The 16044-nt window shown below is 34.7% G+C and overlaps 1 protein-coding gene across 1 annotated transcript in view; it reads right to left on the bottom strand.

Moving 5' to 3' along the window:
- The window catches only part of LOC135212409 (cell adhesion molecule Dscam2-like), a 44210-nt gene that overhangs the window by 23886 nt on the left and 4280 nt on the right, over window positions 1–16044 (bottom strand). Inside the window, exon 3 of the mRNA XM_064245780.1 lies at window positions 4810–4927. Within this exon, the coding sequence (XP_064101850.1) occupies window positions 4810–4927 (118 nt within the window). The remainder of the gene's footprint in view (window positions 1–4809; window positions 4928–16044) is intronic.

Genomic DNA, 16044 nt, shown 5'->3' on the forward strand with positions numbered 1-16044 from the left:
ATATGTATATATATTATATATATAAATATGTAATTTATATATATAATACACATATACGTACATACATACATACTTACAATTCCCACACACACACACCAGCGCAACCATTTGCAAGCATGCGCGCGCGCAATATCTCACGCTAATGTGTGAACATGGAAAAACATAGGAGTGAACTGCACTCCCAGAGTGCTTTTAGCCGTTTACACTCGAATTATGGGGCCATATTCAGAAAGGACTAACATCAAAATCCGAATGGAATTCTTTCAGATTCCCTTTCAGGCAAAAAAGATAAACAATTCTCTCAAAGCTTATAATAAAAATAGAGGAAAATAAAAACTATATGCGCTCTGAGTAACATACAAAAGCACTTTGGTGGCAGGCAAGAAAGCATAGATTGTAGAAGCTTTGTTACAGAAGGTTTGTGGACACGAGAATACAGAGAAATAAGAGTGAGAAGGAAGGATTAATCTTGCTTGATAATGAAGGATTAATCTTACCTAATCATTAAGAATTCACCTTGCTTGGCAGTTAAGGATTATAATCTTAATAATGAAGGATTTATCTCGCTTGCTAATAAAGACTAAACTCACTTTATAAGAAGGATTAATATGACTGGAAAATGAGGGATTAATCTTACTTGATAATGAACGATAATCTTACTTTGAATAATGAGGGATTAGTCTTACTTGATAATGAAAGATTTATCTCGCTTGATAATGAAGACTAAACTTACTTTATAATGAAGGATTACCATGGCTTGATAATGATGTATTAATGATATTAGATTAATCTTAATTGATAATGAACGATTAATCGTTCTTGATAATGGTGGATAATGAAGGATTAATCTTACTTGAATGTCAATGATAATGAGCGATTAATCTTACTTTGATAATGAAGGATTAGTCTTACTTGATAATTGTGGATTAAGCTTACTTGACAATGAAGGATTAGTCTTACTTGATAATGAAGGATTAATCTTATTTTATTGTCAATGACAATGAGGGATTAATCTTACTTGATAATGAAGGATAAATCTTACTTTGACAATGAAGGATTAGTCTTACTTGATAATGAAGGATAAATTATGCTTTGTAATTAAGGATAAATCTTACTTGTTTTGATAATTATAATTAAGGATTTATCTTACTTGATAATAATGGAGGACCGATCTTGTTTCTACGTCTAAACTCAACTTGACATGAAATGAGAAAATGCAAGAAACAAGATCTGTATGATGAAGAGAAACAAACATGAATAACAAACAAACAAATATGCCGGCAAAGGAATCCCGATGTAGGAGTGACTCCAAAACGGAAACGCTGTTTCAGAAAACCACGAAGACATCATAAATTGCGAAGCACTTTAAAAATATACCTTAAGCACTCTAAAAGTATATATATTGTCTCGAGATTCCACATTTTATACAAATCACAGATTTATTCCGGCGAGTGCATCAGGAATCGGGAATGGCTGAAAAGGCGTAAATTAGGAATTGCAATTTACAATTTACACGCGCGCGCGCACACACACACACACACACGCACACCATAAACACTCGATACTGCTTGCCGGTATCCTAAAAAAAAAAAAAAAAACTTTTCTAGAGGAATCCTAGAAAACACCCCTTTCCTAGAGGAATCCTAAAAACTCACCCATCCTACAGGAATCCTAAACACTCACCAAGGCAAAAAAAGAAAGAAAGAAAGAAAAAAAAAACATCCTGCAAGGATCATAAATCACTCGCTACTGCCTCGTCCCGTCGAATTACCCTACCTAAAACTCACCATTCCAGCTCAGATCCATATATTAATCAAGGGACGCTCGGCCTCTCTCTCTCTCTCTCTCTCTCTCTCTCTCTCTCTCTCTCTCTCAACAAGTTGGTACTTTCAGTTAAATCTAAGCTGAAGTTGGTGCCGCCTGTGAAATCGCGAGTAGCGTTCACTGAAACTCTCTCTCTCTCTCTCTCTCTCTCTCTCTCTCTCTCTGTGTGAAATATCAAATGGCGCTCTCTCTTTGAAATCCCAAATCCTACGCGGACTGAAATGGCGATGATGATGATGATGATGATATGCAAGGAGACAGGAAACGCTGGGAAATAATTTCCAGCTTTTAAAGTTGCCTCTTTTCATTATTTCATATTAAGACTCTTATTGAGATAATATGAACATTTTTCTATAATGTTATCAAACTTTCTTTAATAAATATCTACGATATTTGTCTTCGAGTTAAAAGAAAATAAAGCAATATATTGAGACATTATGAATATTTTCATAAAATGTTTATGAATATTTGGAAATTATCATAAATACTTTCATAAATTCTACGATATCCGTCCTCAAAGTTAAAGAAAAAACACTAATATATTGAGACAAATGTGAATATTTTCATAAGTTGTTTATGAATATTTTGAAATTATCATTAATATATAATAAATTCTAACGATATCCGTCCTCGAACTAAAGGGAAAAAAATATAGAGACTGTGAATATTTCCATAAAATGTTTATGAATATTTATCAACTATCATAAATTCAATATTTTCATAAAATGTTTGTGAATATTTTGAAATTATTATATATACTTTAATAAATTCTGCGATATCCGTCCTAAAACTAAAAGAAAAAAGCGGTATATAAGACAGTGTGAATATTTTCTTAATAAACGTACTATAACTTTTAATAAACTGCGATGTTTGTCCTCAAACTTACAGAAAAAAATTGGTAACATAATCCTAACCTTGAATATTCAGTATTACCAACATTTATAAGCACATAAACATCTCACGCTAATGTCGAAAAAAACTATATTTTCCCGAATCGTAAAAAAAATAATAAATAAATAAATAAAATAAATAAAAACTAAAATAACAACATCCACAGAATTGCAATGAAATTCCAATTAACGTAACTGGAAGTCTAGTATTTTCGTTTCCTCTTGTACACATAAATGTATTTACAGAACAGAGACATGCATCATACTACCTGTACTGTTTGTAATGTAACCTAAAACGTATTTACAAAGCAGAAACATGTACCATACCTGTACTGTTTGTATGCTACAACGTATTTTCATAAATGAAACATGTATCATACCTGTACGGTTTGTGATGTAACCTAAACCGTATTTACAAAACAGAAACATGTACCATACCTGTAGTACCGTTTGAAATGTAACCTAAAACGTACTTACAAAAGAGAAATATATACCATACTAACAGAAACATGTACCATACCTGTACCGTTTAAATGTAATCTAATACGAATTTTTCGCTGGAACCATCTTTAATGAATATAAATTATACAGAGGGGAAGATTTGTGGCCGTTTTAATTTCCAAAGGTCAGTGTGTGTGTGTGTGTGTTCGAACGCGCGGTTATTCAATTACTAAAAGAGAAAATAACTCTACTGGCGTAAAATCTACTGCACATTTTTCTCATGAACACGAAAACTGAAATATCATTCATTTTGCGAAGCCGTAGATACAAATGACTGAATGAGATGGGTTGTATAATTGAATGACATTGGAAAATAATACAAAAGTCCGTCATGGGGAACTTCTGCTTCAATAGAGAATAAAGTGATATAAAAAAAATATTTGGTTTAAACATATCCATATTTTTTGTTACTGTTCAGTATTTTAAAATATGAGCAAGGCTAAACTCATTGGTATAATGATATCCATTTTTTTTACTGTTCCGTATGCTTAAAACATCCACTTTTCGTTCAATATTTATTTTAGTATTTCAAAATAGGACACATAAAACCAGGAACAAATTAAGCGATAATACAAAACCGTTAAAGCTTTCAAATATTTCATTTTCCACGATACTTGACGCAGGATACTTAAGTGACGATTTGTAGAAAATACCTAAATAAATAAAACTTCACATTAAATATTACTGGTCGGTTGGAAACTATTTTACTTCAGCAAGTCATTTCGAAAAAGAAAATGATTCATATATATATATTTTCCTGGTTCATTAACGAAACATTAGGTAAGCTGTAATCAATATGCTTTTAATAATTATATGAATAAAAAAATATATATGTATGACAAAAGTTTCGATACAATGGGTTGCTTGGGGAAAGGGTAGGAGGAGGAGGAGGAGGAGAATACTCCCAATAACTCATTCGGTGCTATTAGGAAAATGTTGCTAAAAAAAATAAAATTCTAAAAATAAAACTCAAACTGACATTATAGTAATATAAGTGGCGTGTAACGAAAAGTTGAAAAATGTCACCAAAAGTATCTTAAAAGATTTTTGACATTACTAAATAATGTTAACCTTTCCAATGAAGAAGCAAAGGCACTCGACAGGGAAATGTTACAAAAGGCATTTTATTGCGAGAGTAACTAAAAATAACCGAAGCTGAATAAAAACACAATTAATATGCATATGTAAAGTAATGAATTACAGATACGATGCATTTACAAAAGCAATTATGATTATGCATAAATCATATACAATTTATATATATATAAATATTTATATACACATACATTATACACATATACATACAATATACACATACGCATGTATATATAGTTACACACACATGAAGAAAGAACAAGAGAAAGTCGTAGACCTCTCTCTCTCTCTCTCTCTCTCTCTCTCTCTCTCTCTCTCTCTCTCTCTCTCTATATATATATATATATATATATATATATATATAGATATATATATATATATATATATTACAGAATAAAGTCAGGAAGGACTACACTACTGAGGAAGGAACTTCCCCCCCTAAAACCTCTCTCTCTCCTCTCTCTCTCTCTCTCTCTCTCTCTCTCTCTCTCTCTCTCACCTGTACTGGGGAGGCGGGTGTGCATGCGCCACGCAGGGCAGGACCAATGGGCTGGCATCTGACAGCTGCACGGTGCTGGATTTGGTCACCATCCGGGGAGTGACCCTCTCTCTCGGATCTGAGAAAAAAGAAAGGCATTTCTGTTAAAGCGATTTGAATACCATCATCAAGATGTATTTGTACATACGTAATAGTTGCTTTGTGTGTGTGTTAGTGTAAGTATGTGTGTATGTTTATGCTTTGAGTGTGGTTGTGTGTATCTATGATATATATTTGTGCATATAGCTGCTTTAGGTCTGAGTTTTGTGTGTGTATCTGTGTATATATGTTTTTGTATGTAGCTGATTTGTGTGTGTGTTTTATACAGGATGTATATAGTTGCTTTGAGTGTGTATGTGTGTGTGTGTATAGATCTAGAAAGTATAAGGGCAGACAGACCTTCTAGTCAGACTTGGGACACATCATTCAGTGACCATAAATAAAAATAAATAAAATAAAAAATTAAAATACATAAATAAATACACAATTACACTTTGTAAAGTGCACAATCTTCACCTTCTATTACTGGACCTTCAGCCATTTGATTTTAAAACCAATGAATTTCTCGTCCCTTTACGAAACCAAGATTTAAACAAGGTGACAAAAAGCCAGGTAAATAAAGGCAATGGGTATTAATGCTGCAACAAAAAACAGGAAAACAGAAAAAAAATAAACAAGGCAACGAACAGCCAAGTAAATAAATACAATGTATATCAATTCTATTATAAAAAAAAAACAGAAAATAAAACACTCACAGTACGAAAGGCAAAACACTCAAAAGGAACTTGATATAAACTGCGTAAGTGTGTCATAAAAAAAAAAACGGAAATTCTGAAGGGAGGTTTGAAAACATTTTTGAGTTTTGGAAGGGGACCCTGACGGTTAGTGAAAAAAAAAACTGTGTACAGAAATATCTGTCGAATGTGTGCAGGAATTAGGAAGGTTTACATAAAGATACGATGTAGAAAAACAAGCTGGGAGAGTTGTAATGTTTGACTAAAAATGCGTTTTATTTACTAGTTCGAGTAAAAACAAATTGTAATGAGAAAAGACGGAAATGGTTAAATAAAGGGTATGGAAATGTTTTGGGAGTTTGTATTGAAGATTAGACCAGAAAGTGTAGGTGGAGAGAGAAGAGGAAGAAATAGACATTTCCTTTAAAAAATCCCTTTCCAAATAAATTAAAAATGATCTGTATTGAGCAAAATTTTCTTAACAACAATAAAACTCGAATCACAGAATATATACATAGACATTGCGATGACTCAAAAACTACGGATACAGAGAGCTTCTACAGGGAAACATTATATTCTCCTTCGCTCTCTTTCGATAGTATATCACAGTGAATCTTGTTTTCCTTCCAGAAAAAAAAAAACACTGGACTACAGAAACAAAGTTTCTATCGGTCTGATTGGCATCTCTTTTGCTGGCGTGTTTTTTTTCTTTTTTCTCCAGATTCCAGTTCGATTCGGAGGCAACACTTTTGTGTTGCTCTTTCGTAGGAGGGTTCCAATCTCAATGTTAATCTGTTCTCTTCTTTGACAGGTTTCCTCTCTCTCTCTCTCTCTCTCTCTCTCTCTCTCTCTCTCTCTCTCTCTATGTATGTATGTCTCTTTACATTATTACTACCAAGTGGCATCGAGTTAATTTTTGTTGATTCCGTTCAACACTTAACATATGACAGGTCTCCTACTCTCTCTCTCTCTCTCTCTCTCTCTCTCTCTCTCTCTATATATATATATATATATATATATATATATATATATATAGTTCGATTTCAGTATTCCATTCAGCGCTAACTTTTTCCACAACACCCCTGAATATCTCTCTCTCTCTCTCTTCTCTCTCTCTCTCTCTCTCTCTCTCTCTCTCCCTCGTCTTTCCCTCATGCTCGTGTTTCTCTGATCAAGAGAAATGGAGGAAGAATTATAATTCCCGAGGAATGAAAAATCTAACGAAGTCTGAGCAAATCGCTCCAAACTTCGGCGCTGTCGAGGCATCAAGGGTTTAAAAAAGTTATAATATCATATTTCAAAATTACCCAGCCGGAGTTTTTTTTTTATTTTCTATTATTAATAACAAGTCTTTTGGCTGGGATGTTTTTTTTTTTTTTTAATTTATTCTCTGTCAATGACAGAAACAAAAGGTTTCACATTATTTCGTGACGCCAGGGCGGCACCAAGGGAAAACCTGATTTTTTAGATTTCGTATTACCCCCCTTCCCTTCCGTATCTCCTCCCTGCCCCCAACCCACTCCCCATCCCCTCTCCTTAACTAACTCTTCCCCTTCCTCCTCACTCTCCCCTGCCCTACTTCCCTTCCCCCTCCCCTACCTTCCCTCCCCAACCCCATCCCCTTCCCTTCAAAAGCATCAGCAAGGTCGGGGACAACCCTATGCCACAGCTTTTCCCATTTATTCTCTTGCTAGTAAATCGAGTGTCGAAACCACTAGAAATATTCCAGTTTCCAGTTCGCAAATCCAAAGAAATGAACAAAGTTTGTTTCTTTTTAGCAACTTTATTCTCTGGTCGTAACAAAATAAGGAAAATAATCTTAATTTTTTTCTTTACAATTTGATGAACTGCAATTCGTGTGTTGTACTGTTTATTTTTTTTTTAAATTAATTTGCGATTAATCAGCCTTTTTTTTCTTTTATCTCATTACGTCTTGCTTCAAAATTCGGCTAAATCATAATATTCTTTAAAGTTTGCATTTTAATCATAATCAGTACACTCTTCAACAAAAGTAAAGCACCGTTGCGTCATCTGTTATGGTGACCCGCTGTCCAAGAGCAAGATAATTTTTCAATTAAGTAAATGTGCGCTTGCAACCTCCATTGATATTTCAACAAAGATAATTCCTTTGCGCAATATGCATGGCGCTAGGGCATAATATAATATGAATGAGGATACGCGAGTGTATTTATCTGTCAAATCATGAAAAATTACTCGGCTTTGAGGCGCTTATTTTTAGATGATTTGTGTGATGCAAAAACGTTTTAGTTCTCTCTCTCTCTCTCTCTCTCTCTCTCTCTCTCTCTCTCTTCCTGATTTATTATTTATTAAAATACACAGGCCTTGCTATATATTTGTATGTATATATAGTATATATATACATATACACACACACACAACACACACACACACACATATATATATATATATATATATATATATATATATATATATATATATATATATAGATATATATGTACTTCGACAACAACTCCACGATAATCACCGCCCTTTATCGTTAGCATTGTCGGAAATGAAAAAAATATATTTATATAAAAAGGGCTGGATATGATGAAAAGGTTTCTCCTTGTTTGACGAGAGAGAGGAGAGAGAGAGAGAGAGAGAGAGAGAGAGAGAGAGAGAGAGATTTATATTCTTATTTCGAAAAGTTTTTATTTTTTATTTTGGGCTCCTGTGGGGTGTCGACTCTAATTATATTTTTCGAAACGTTACAGCACTACACAGAAATGAAATCCAGATGACTGAACAAGGTTTTTTTTTTTTTTTTTTTTTTTTTTTTTTTTTTTTTGTTTTTTTTTTTTTTTTTTTTTTTTTTGGGGGGGGGGTTTTTTTTTTTTTTTTTTTTTTTTTCCTGGGTGGGGTGGGGGGTGGGGGGTTGGGGGGTGGGGTGGGGTTTGGGGTTGCTAAAAAAAAATGGTCTAACTATCGACAGAAATGAGAGAATTTTCTGTACGTTTCAAAAAGGGTCAGAAACTCGGGTCATGGAAAATGTAGTCATTTGGAATAAATATACCTAACGCAATTCTCCTTGTTTCTTAATAATATAATTACATTTTTATTTATTTATCTGATAATTCGTTAATTCGCAGTTCTTTCCTGATAAGTGATCTCGATCTCTTCTTTACGGTTTTCCCATTACATTCTGTTACTTTTTTGTAATTAAAACTTTAATATTCTTTGAAAGCTGTGGTGGGCTTGTTTCATATGAATTGGTTTCATCTTCTGAATAATAATAATAATAATAAATAATAATAATAATAATATAATAATAATAATTACGTTAGGATAATTCATAATACTCGCCATAAACTTTGATAAGAATTATCACATATTTTAATACTGCACGAATATAAGTTTCGAAACATGTAAAAGGAAGCCAAACCAACATATTCTACCAAAATCCTTGAAAAAAAAAATAAATACTGTAGGATTTACTTAAGGTTCTTTGCAGAATTGGGTGAACATTTTCATTCCACCCTCTATTGACGATGTTTCAACATTATTTTTTAGTAGCTGAATGACTTCGCCATAGGTCCCGGCGGTAGGGTTTGGGCCTAAAATTTATAATTCCATTCCAATGAACGACTTACGGATACCACTGACCTATCATAATGTAGAAGGGCTTTTCAAAAGGACTTGGTCCAAGTTACAGGAACTGGCGACACTGCACAGAGATCAGGAACTGGCGACACTGCACAGAGATCGGGTTCGGTTACTCTGGAGAACCAAGGAAACGAAGGCGACTTGACGATAAAGGTTTGAGTGAAACTCTTGACACTCCGGGGACATAAGAGTGATCAAATATGCACCGTTTCCCCAACTACAACTGATCTGTCCTGCGGGCTACGTATAGTATCGATTCCTGTATCCTCAGGTGATTTAAGAAAACCAAGACCTCTGGCGCTGTAGTGGATGGGGGAAAATGGTCAAATATTCCCCGAAAGTGCGGGACAGTAAACTGCCTATCAAACTACCAAACCGACCGTTACATACCTCAACATATCCACGTTACTTGATACCCCGAGACTAATTATATCAACATTTCCAAGTTTCTCAAATGATTATTTTAGAACGATAGGCATGCATAGGGATTCAGTCCAAGAATAGCCAATAGCACAAGCGCGAGAAAGATGCGATTGTCACGTGAGTGTAGGCCTAAACGTGCTACTGATGAGGTCGACTATGTAGGACTACAAAGTGGCTAATCACGTAGAAGCTTTAAGTAGTGATGCCTAATATATATAAAACGTGTATATATATATATATATATATATATATATATATATATATATATATATATATATATATTCTTATTATTTAATCCCTACTGATAAATGGAATCTACCACTGACCATCAACAAGACCACTTATCCAATGGGACATCACTTCCAAAATATGTTTATCCGAACCTTCCAAAAGACATCAATCATAAAACTACCGACAGCGCTTTGTGTCGTATATATAAATATATCTCTCTGTAGATCAAAGCAAAGAAAATCTATTTCAACCTTAATTAACCGGGGAAAAGGAGAAGAACAGGAGAGGAGAGGACCGTGACGCACGAGCCAATCAGAATCGAGGAAATTGATGACGTAAAAAGAAAGGCGAGTGCTTGATTGGTCCATGAATCAAGAGACGAATCGATTTATCGCCCTTCCTTCCTTCTTTCCCCCTCTCTCTCTCTCCAACTCGTACTAAACTTATCGCCTCAGATTGTAGTTTAATTTGTCTGCGTCAAAACGCAGATGACAAATGTTGCAGCACTCCGGGGCAAAACCTTCCAGATTTTAGGATTTGAATCCAGGGATCCTAACGGCAGAGAGATTATAGTGCGACTTGGTGGCATAGGTGCGAGAGAGTGAGTGCGCATGCGTCAAATGCTTGAAATACTTTTTTTCGCTCGTCAGCATTTTTCTAGACTGGTGCGCTTACGAGGTTATCAAATGCTTTTCAAATGCATTCATGGAGTTTCACGACAAAGTTTGTAACTACTACTACTATTACTACTTATGATAGTATTTGCTACTATGAAAGAATGAGTTACGACTTTGAAGACAAAATATTGTACAGAAGATAGAACAGGGCATCAGTTCCTGTCATACGATTTTTTTGGGTGTCTCCATGAATACAGATTTCTGCATGTAACAAAACTGAAGACATACATAAATTTAATTTAAATACCTTAACTCACACATATGTAAGTGTGTGTGTGTGTGTGTGTGTTGTGTTTGGCTCTTGTAGATCACTTAAAAGGTACATCATTAACATTAATAAAAAAAGGAATAGATAAAAATGGCGCTAAATTATTTTTTCCTGACTTTTAACCAAACTCTTTTGAAACGAAGTTAGGTTCTACGAAATTTCCGTTCGTGAATACAAAAGACGTATTAAGTCATTCCCTTCCAACAAAAGTTACAAAAGAAAACCTATTTTCAGTTTATAGCAAAGGGAGGGATTAAAATGGAAAAATAGGATGTCGCAGAATCTTCGTGAAATCCATGCTCGAGTGACGTGTACATTCTCTCTCTCTCTCTCTCTCTCTCTCTCTCTCTCTCCAGTCAAGAGCCTGACCTGGTTTGGAAAGGGGAGAGAGAGAGAGAGAGAGAGAGAGAGAGAGAGAGAGAGAGAGTGTGTGTGTGTATCGACACCCGAGAGAGACTTTTGAGATAAGAGGTGTGTGTGTGTGTGTGTCGACACTTTTGAAGAGACAGATAGGGAAAGACAGAAAGTCAGGAGAGAGAGAGAGAGAGAGAGAGAGAGAGAGAGAGAGAGAGAGAGAGAGATATCCCTGCTCCTGAAGTTAAAAGTTCCACCACCTGCAATGTGGTAGTTCTTTGTCTTCAGGAAAGGTGGAATATTTTACCCTTCATCTCTCGAGTGGGATAAGAAAGAATCTGTTTTGATGTCAAAGTACTAAGTACAATAATGGTGAAGAAAGAACAAGACATATGCATTTAAAGAAGAACAAATTCTTATTTTTGTATGCATTTCTGAAAAATAAAAAATTTGAGACTTTTTACAAATGAAAGATAAAGGCCACTAAAATACCTACGAAGATGGAGAGAGAGAGAAGAAAAAGAATAAATATATATTGATATGCATTTAAAACTTAAAAATCTGATATATTTTAATATGTATTTAAAGATGAAAAATCTGAGACTTTTACAAATGAAAGATAAAACCATTAAAATACCTACGAAGATGGAGAAAAAAAAAGAATAGATATATTTGAATATACATTTAAACCCCATAAAAGATAAGTTTTTGAACTACAAAAATATCACATTTCAGCATTTAACACAAAAACACACAACATTGGAAAAAACTTAATAAAAAAAATACAGGGTTCATCAGATGTGCGTACATCCGACTGAGAAGAATAAACACATTGGAAAACAACTAAAAAAAAAACACTTTCTTCAGACGTATACCTACTGAGAAAGAAAAAAAACACATTGAAAAATAACTAAAAACAAAGTCAATCAGACGTACAATTACTGAAGTAAAAAAAAAACATTATTCTCCCCCATTTAACAACACAGGCCAGATCTCTGGAAGACTTGGAGCAGATGCAACGTACCGAACATCTATTATGAATTATGCATAGCCAAACCTGCCTGGCTGGATCGCTGTATTATGGAAGGGCTTTGTAAATATTGGCTAATTATAAGCACGGTACTTCCTGTATTTTGTAGGTTGTTGTATTGAACATTAGCGTCAATGGAATAGACATAAATGACGGTGAAATAAAAAATTTGAAACCCTTTTTTATAATTTTTTTTTTTATTTTTGTCTATTTATAAATTCGTGAAATTTTTTTTCTTATCTAAAAACAATAATATTCTTTGTAAGTTTGAATTTCAAGTCGGTGGCCCCCGTGGTGGGATTGTTCCACATAAATAAGGCTCATCTTCAGAATAATAATAATAATAATAATAATAATAATAATAATAATAATAATAATAATAATAATAATAATAATAATAATAATCATCATCATCATCATCAGAAAGACAAGAGTAAGGGAAATACAGCCAGTAATTACAGGCCTATCACCTGCCTACCAATAATGTGGAAGTTACTAACAGGTATCATCAGCGAAAGGCTATACAACTACCTAGAGGAGACAAAACACCATCCCCCACCAACAGAAAGGCTGCAGAAGGAAGTGTAGGGCCCAAAAGACCAGCTCCTCAAAGCAAAATGGTACTGAAGAACAGTAGAAAGGATACCAACCTAAGCATGGCATGGATAGACTATAAGAAAGCCTTCGGACATTGGTGCCACACACATGGCTAATAGAATGCCTGAAAATATATGGGGCAGAGGAAAACACCATCAGCTTCCTCTTCCTCAAAAATACAATGCGCAAACTGGAATAACAATACTTTACAAGCTCTGGAATAAGACTAGCATAGGTTAATATCAGGAGAGGGCTCTTCCAGGGCGACTCACTGTCCCCACTACTCTTCGTATAGTACCATGATTCCCATGACCAAAAGTACTGCAGAAGATGGATGCTGGGTACCAACTCAAGAAAAGAGGCAACAGAGTTAACATTTGTGATGTTCATGGACGACATCAAGCTGTATGGTAAGAGCATCAAGGAAATAGATACCCTAATCCAGACTGTAAGGATTGTATCTAGGGACATCAGGATGGAGTTTGGAATAGAAAAATGTGCCTTAGTCAACATACAAAAGGGCAAAGTAACAAGGACTGAAGGGATAAGCTACAGGATGGGAACGAACATCAAACACATAGATGAGTCGGGATACAAATACCTGGGAATAATGGAAGGAGGGGATATAAAACCACCAAGAGATGAAGGACACGATTCAGGAAAGAATATTATGCAGAGACTCAAGGCGATACTCGAGTCCACAAACTCAAAACTCAACGCCGGAAATAATGATAAAAGCCATAAAAAACAAACATGGGCAGTGCCAGTAATCAGATACAGACGCAGGAATAGTGGAATGGGCGAAGGCAGAACTTCGCAGCATAGAACAGAAAACGAGGAAACATATGACAATACAGCAAAGCACTACACCCAAGAGCAAATACGGGACAAGACTATACCAACAACACGAAAAGGGAAGGAGGTGGGAGAGGACTGCTAAGCAATAGAGGGACTGCGTCAAAACATCCGAGACAACAAGAGCGATGGGGGCAAATATAATGAGAAGACCAGTGAAGACGAGTGCTCAAGAGTGCATAAGAAGGACTGATAACAGTAGACGAAGACCCAGAAATATACAGAGACAGGAGAAAGACAAACGAACAGAGAATGGCATAACAAACCAATGCACGGAAAATACATGAGACAGACTAAAAGAACTAGCCAGCGATGACACATGACATTGGCTACAGAGGGGAGAGCTCAAGAAGGAAACTGAAGGAATGATAACAGCGGCACAAGATCAGGCCCTAAGAACCAGATATGTCCAAAGAACGATAGATGGAAATAACATCTCTCCCATATGTAGGAAGTGCAATACGAAAAATGAAAACATAAACCACATAGCAAGCGAATGTCTGGCACTTGCACAGAACCAGTACAAAAAGAGGCATGGTTCAGTAGCAAAAGCCCTCCATTGGAGCCTGTGCAAGAAACATCAGCTACCTTAGCAGTATAAGTGGTACGAACACCAACCTGAAGGAGCGATAGAAAAACGATCAGGCAAAGATCCTCTGGACTATGGTATCAGAAACAGATAGGGTGATACGTGCAAATAGACCAGACGTGACGTTGATTGACAAAATCAAGAAGAAAGTATCACTCATTGATGTCGCAATACCATGGGACACGAGAGTTGAAGAGAAAGAAAGGGAAAAAATGGATAAGAATCAAGACCTGAAAATAGAAATAAGAAGGATATGGGATATGCCAGTGGAAATTGTGCCCATAATCATAGGAACACTAGGCACGATCCCAAGATCCCTGAAAAGGAATCTGGAAAAACTAGAGGCTGAAGTAGCTCCAGGACTCATGCAGAAGAGTGTGATCCTAGAAACGGCGCACATAGTAAGAAAAGTGATGGACTCCTAAGGAGGCAGGATGCAACCCGGAACCCCACACTATAAATACCACCCAGTCGAATTAGAGGACTGTGATAGAGCAAAAGAAAAAAAAATAATAATGATAAAGTCAATAGCCCCCTAGGTTTGTTCCATGTGAATAGGGTTCCCCTGAGTACTACTACTACTACTACTACTACTACTACTACTACTACTACTACTACTACTACTACTACTACTACTAATAATAATAATAATAATAATAATATCTATGAAATACACGTTGATAAAAGGGTGAACTGCTACCACAAGGATTAGAAAAATTATATTCACAATTAAGTATTAGGCTTGGGTATATAACCGGCCTACCTAAGTGTCAAGTAAAATCTACTTATTACAAAAGCATATTCCTGAGATCTGGTCCCAAAGGCTGTATAAACCAGGCCCCTGTCTGAGAATCCCGAATTACGTTGAATATGGTATACATAACCTAACAAAACCGTTCCCCAGATACTCCATACGAACCCCACCCCAAAAAAAAATTATTAATGTAACAAAAAAATTAAATTTCCATAAAAATCAACCTGCATGCAAACTTGACGTAAATAAACCAAATAATATTCGCTAGAATAATTGTGTAGAATGTAAATAAAATTGTTTCAGTTATCAATTGGACTGAAACGCTTAAAATCCCTGCTTCCTGTATAATGCGGGCATATAAATGAACACAGTCCATTTATGTGATTACTTTCTATCACTATAATGAAATGAATTCCAAGCACGTAATAATAATAGTAATAATAATAATAATAATGAAACGTGAGAGCTGCATCAGATGCAATAATATACATGGATTTCCTCAATAATAATAATATAATAATAATAATAATAATAATAATAATAATAATAATAATAATAATAATAATGAAAATAATAATAATATTGAAAGTGAGAGCTGCAGCAGATGCACTTAATATATATGGAGTTTCCTCAATAATAATAATAATAATAATATAATTAATAATAATAATAATAATAATAATAATAATGCTTTGTTTATGATTATAATTCAACTTCCCTCATCTGTCCTGATTATATGAATGAATATTATTGTTTCACACAAAATAACTCGCAAGATTTTTTTTTCTGAGAATAAAAAATAAAACAAACATGACTCTTAAATTTAAAATAAAATAAAGAATAAAGCAAGCAGGTCTTTTAAACCTAAAAGAAAATATAAACTAAAACAGACAATTCTCTTAAAAATAAAAGAAAATAGAAACTAACACAAATAGGTCTCTTAAAATTAAAAGAAAATAGAACAAATAGGTCTCTTAAGAATAAGATTAAAATAACAACACGGTGACTGAACGGTCCTTAATCTAAGCGTGTGTGCAAACTTTGGGACAATGTGAAGGAA

Source organism: Macrobrachium nipponense, chromosome 41 (assembly GCF_015104395.2).
Source record: "Macrobrachium nipponense isolate FS-2020 chromosome 41, ASM1510439v2, whole genome shotgun sequence".
Lineage (NCBI taxonomy): Eukaryota > Metazoa > Arthropoda > Malacostraca > Decapoda > Palaemonidae > Macrobrachium > Macrobrachium nipponense.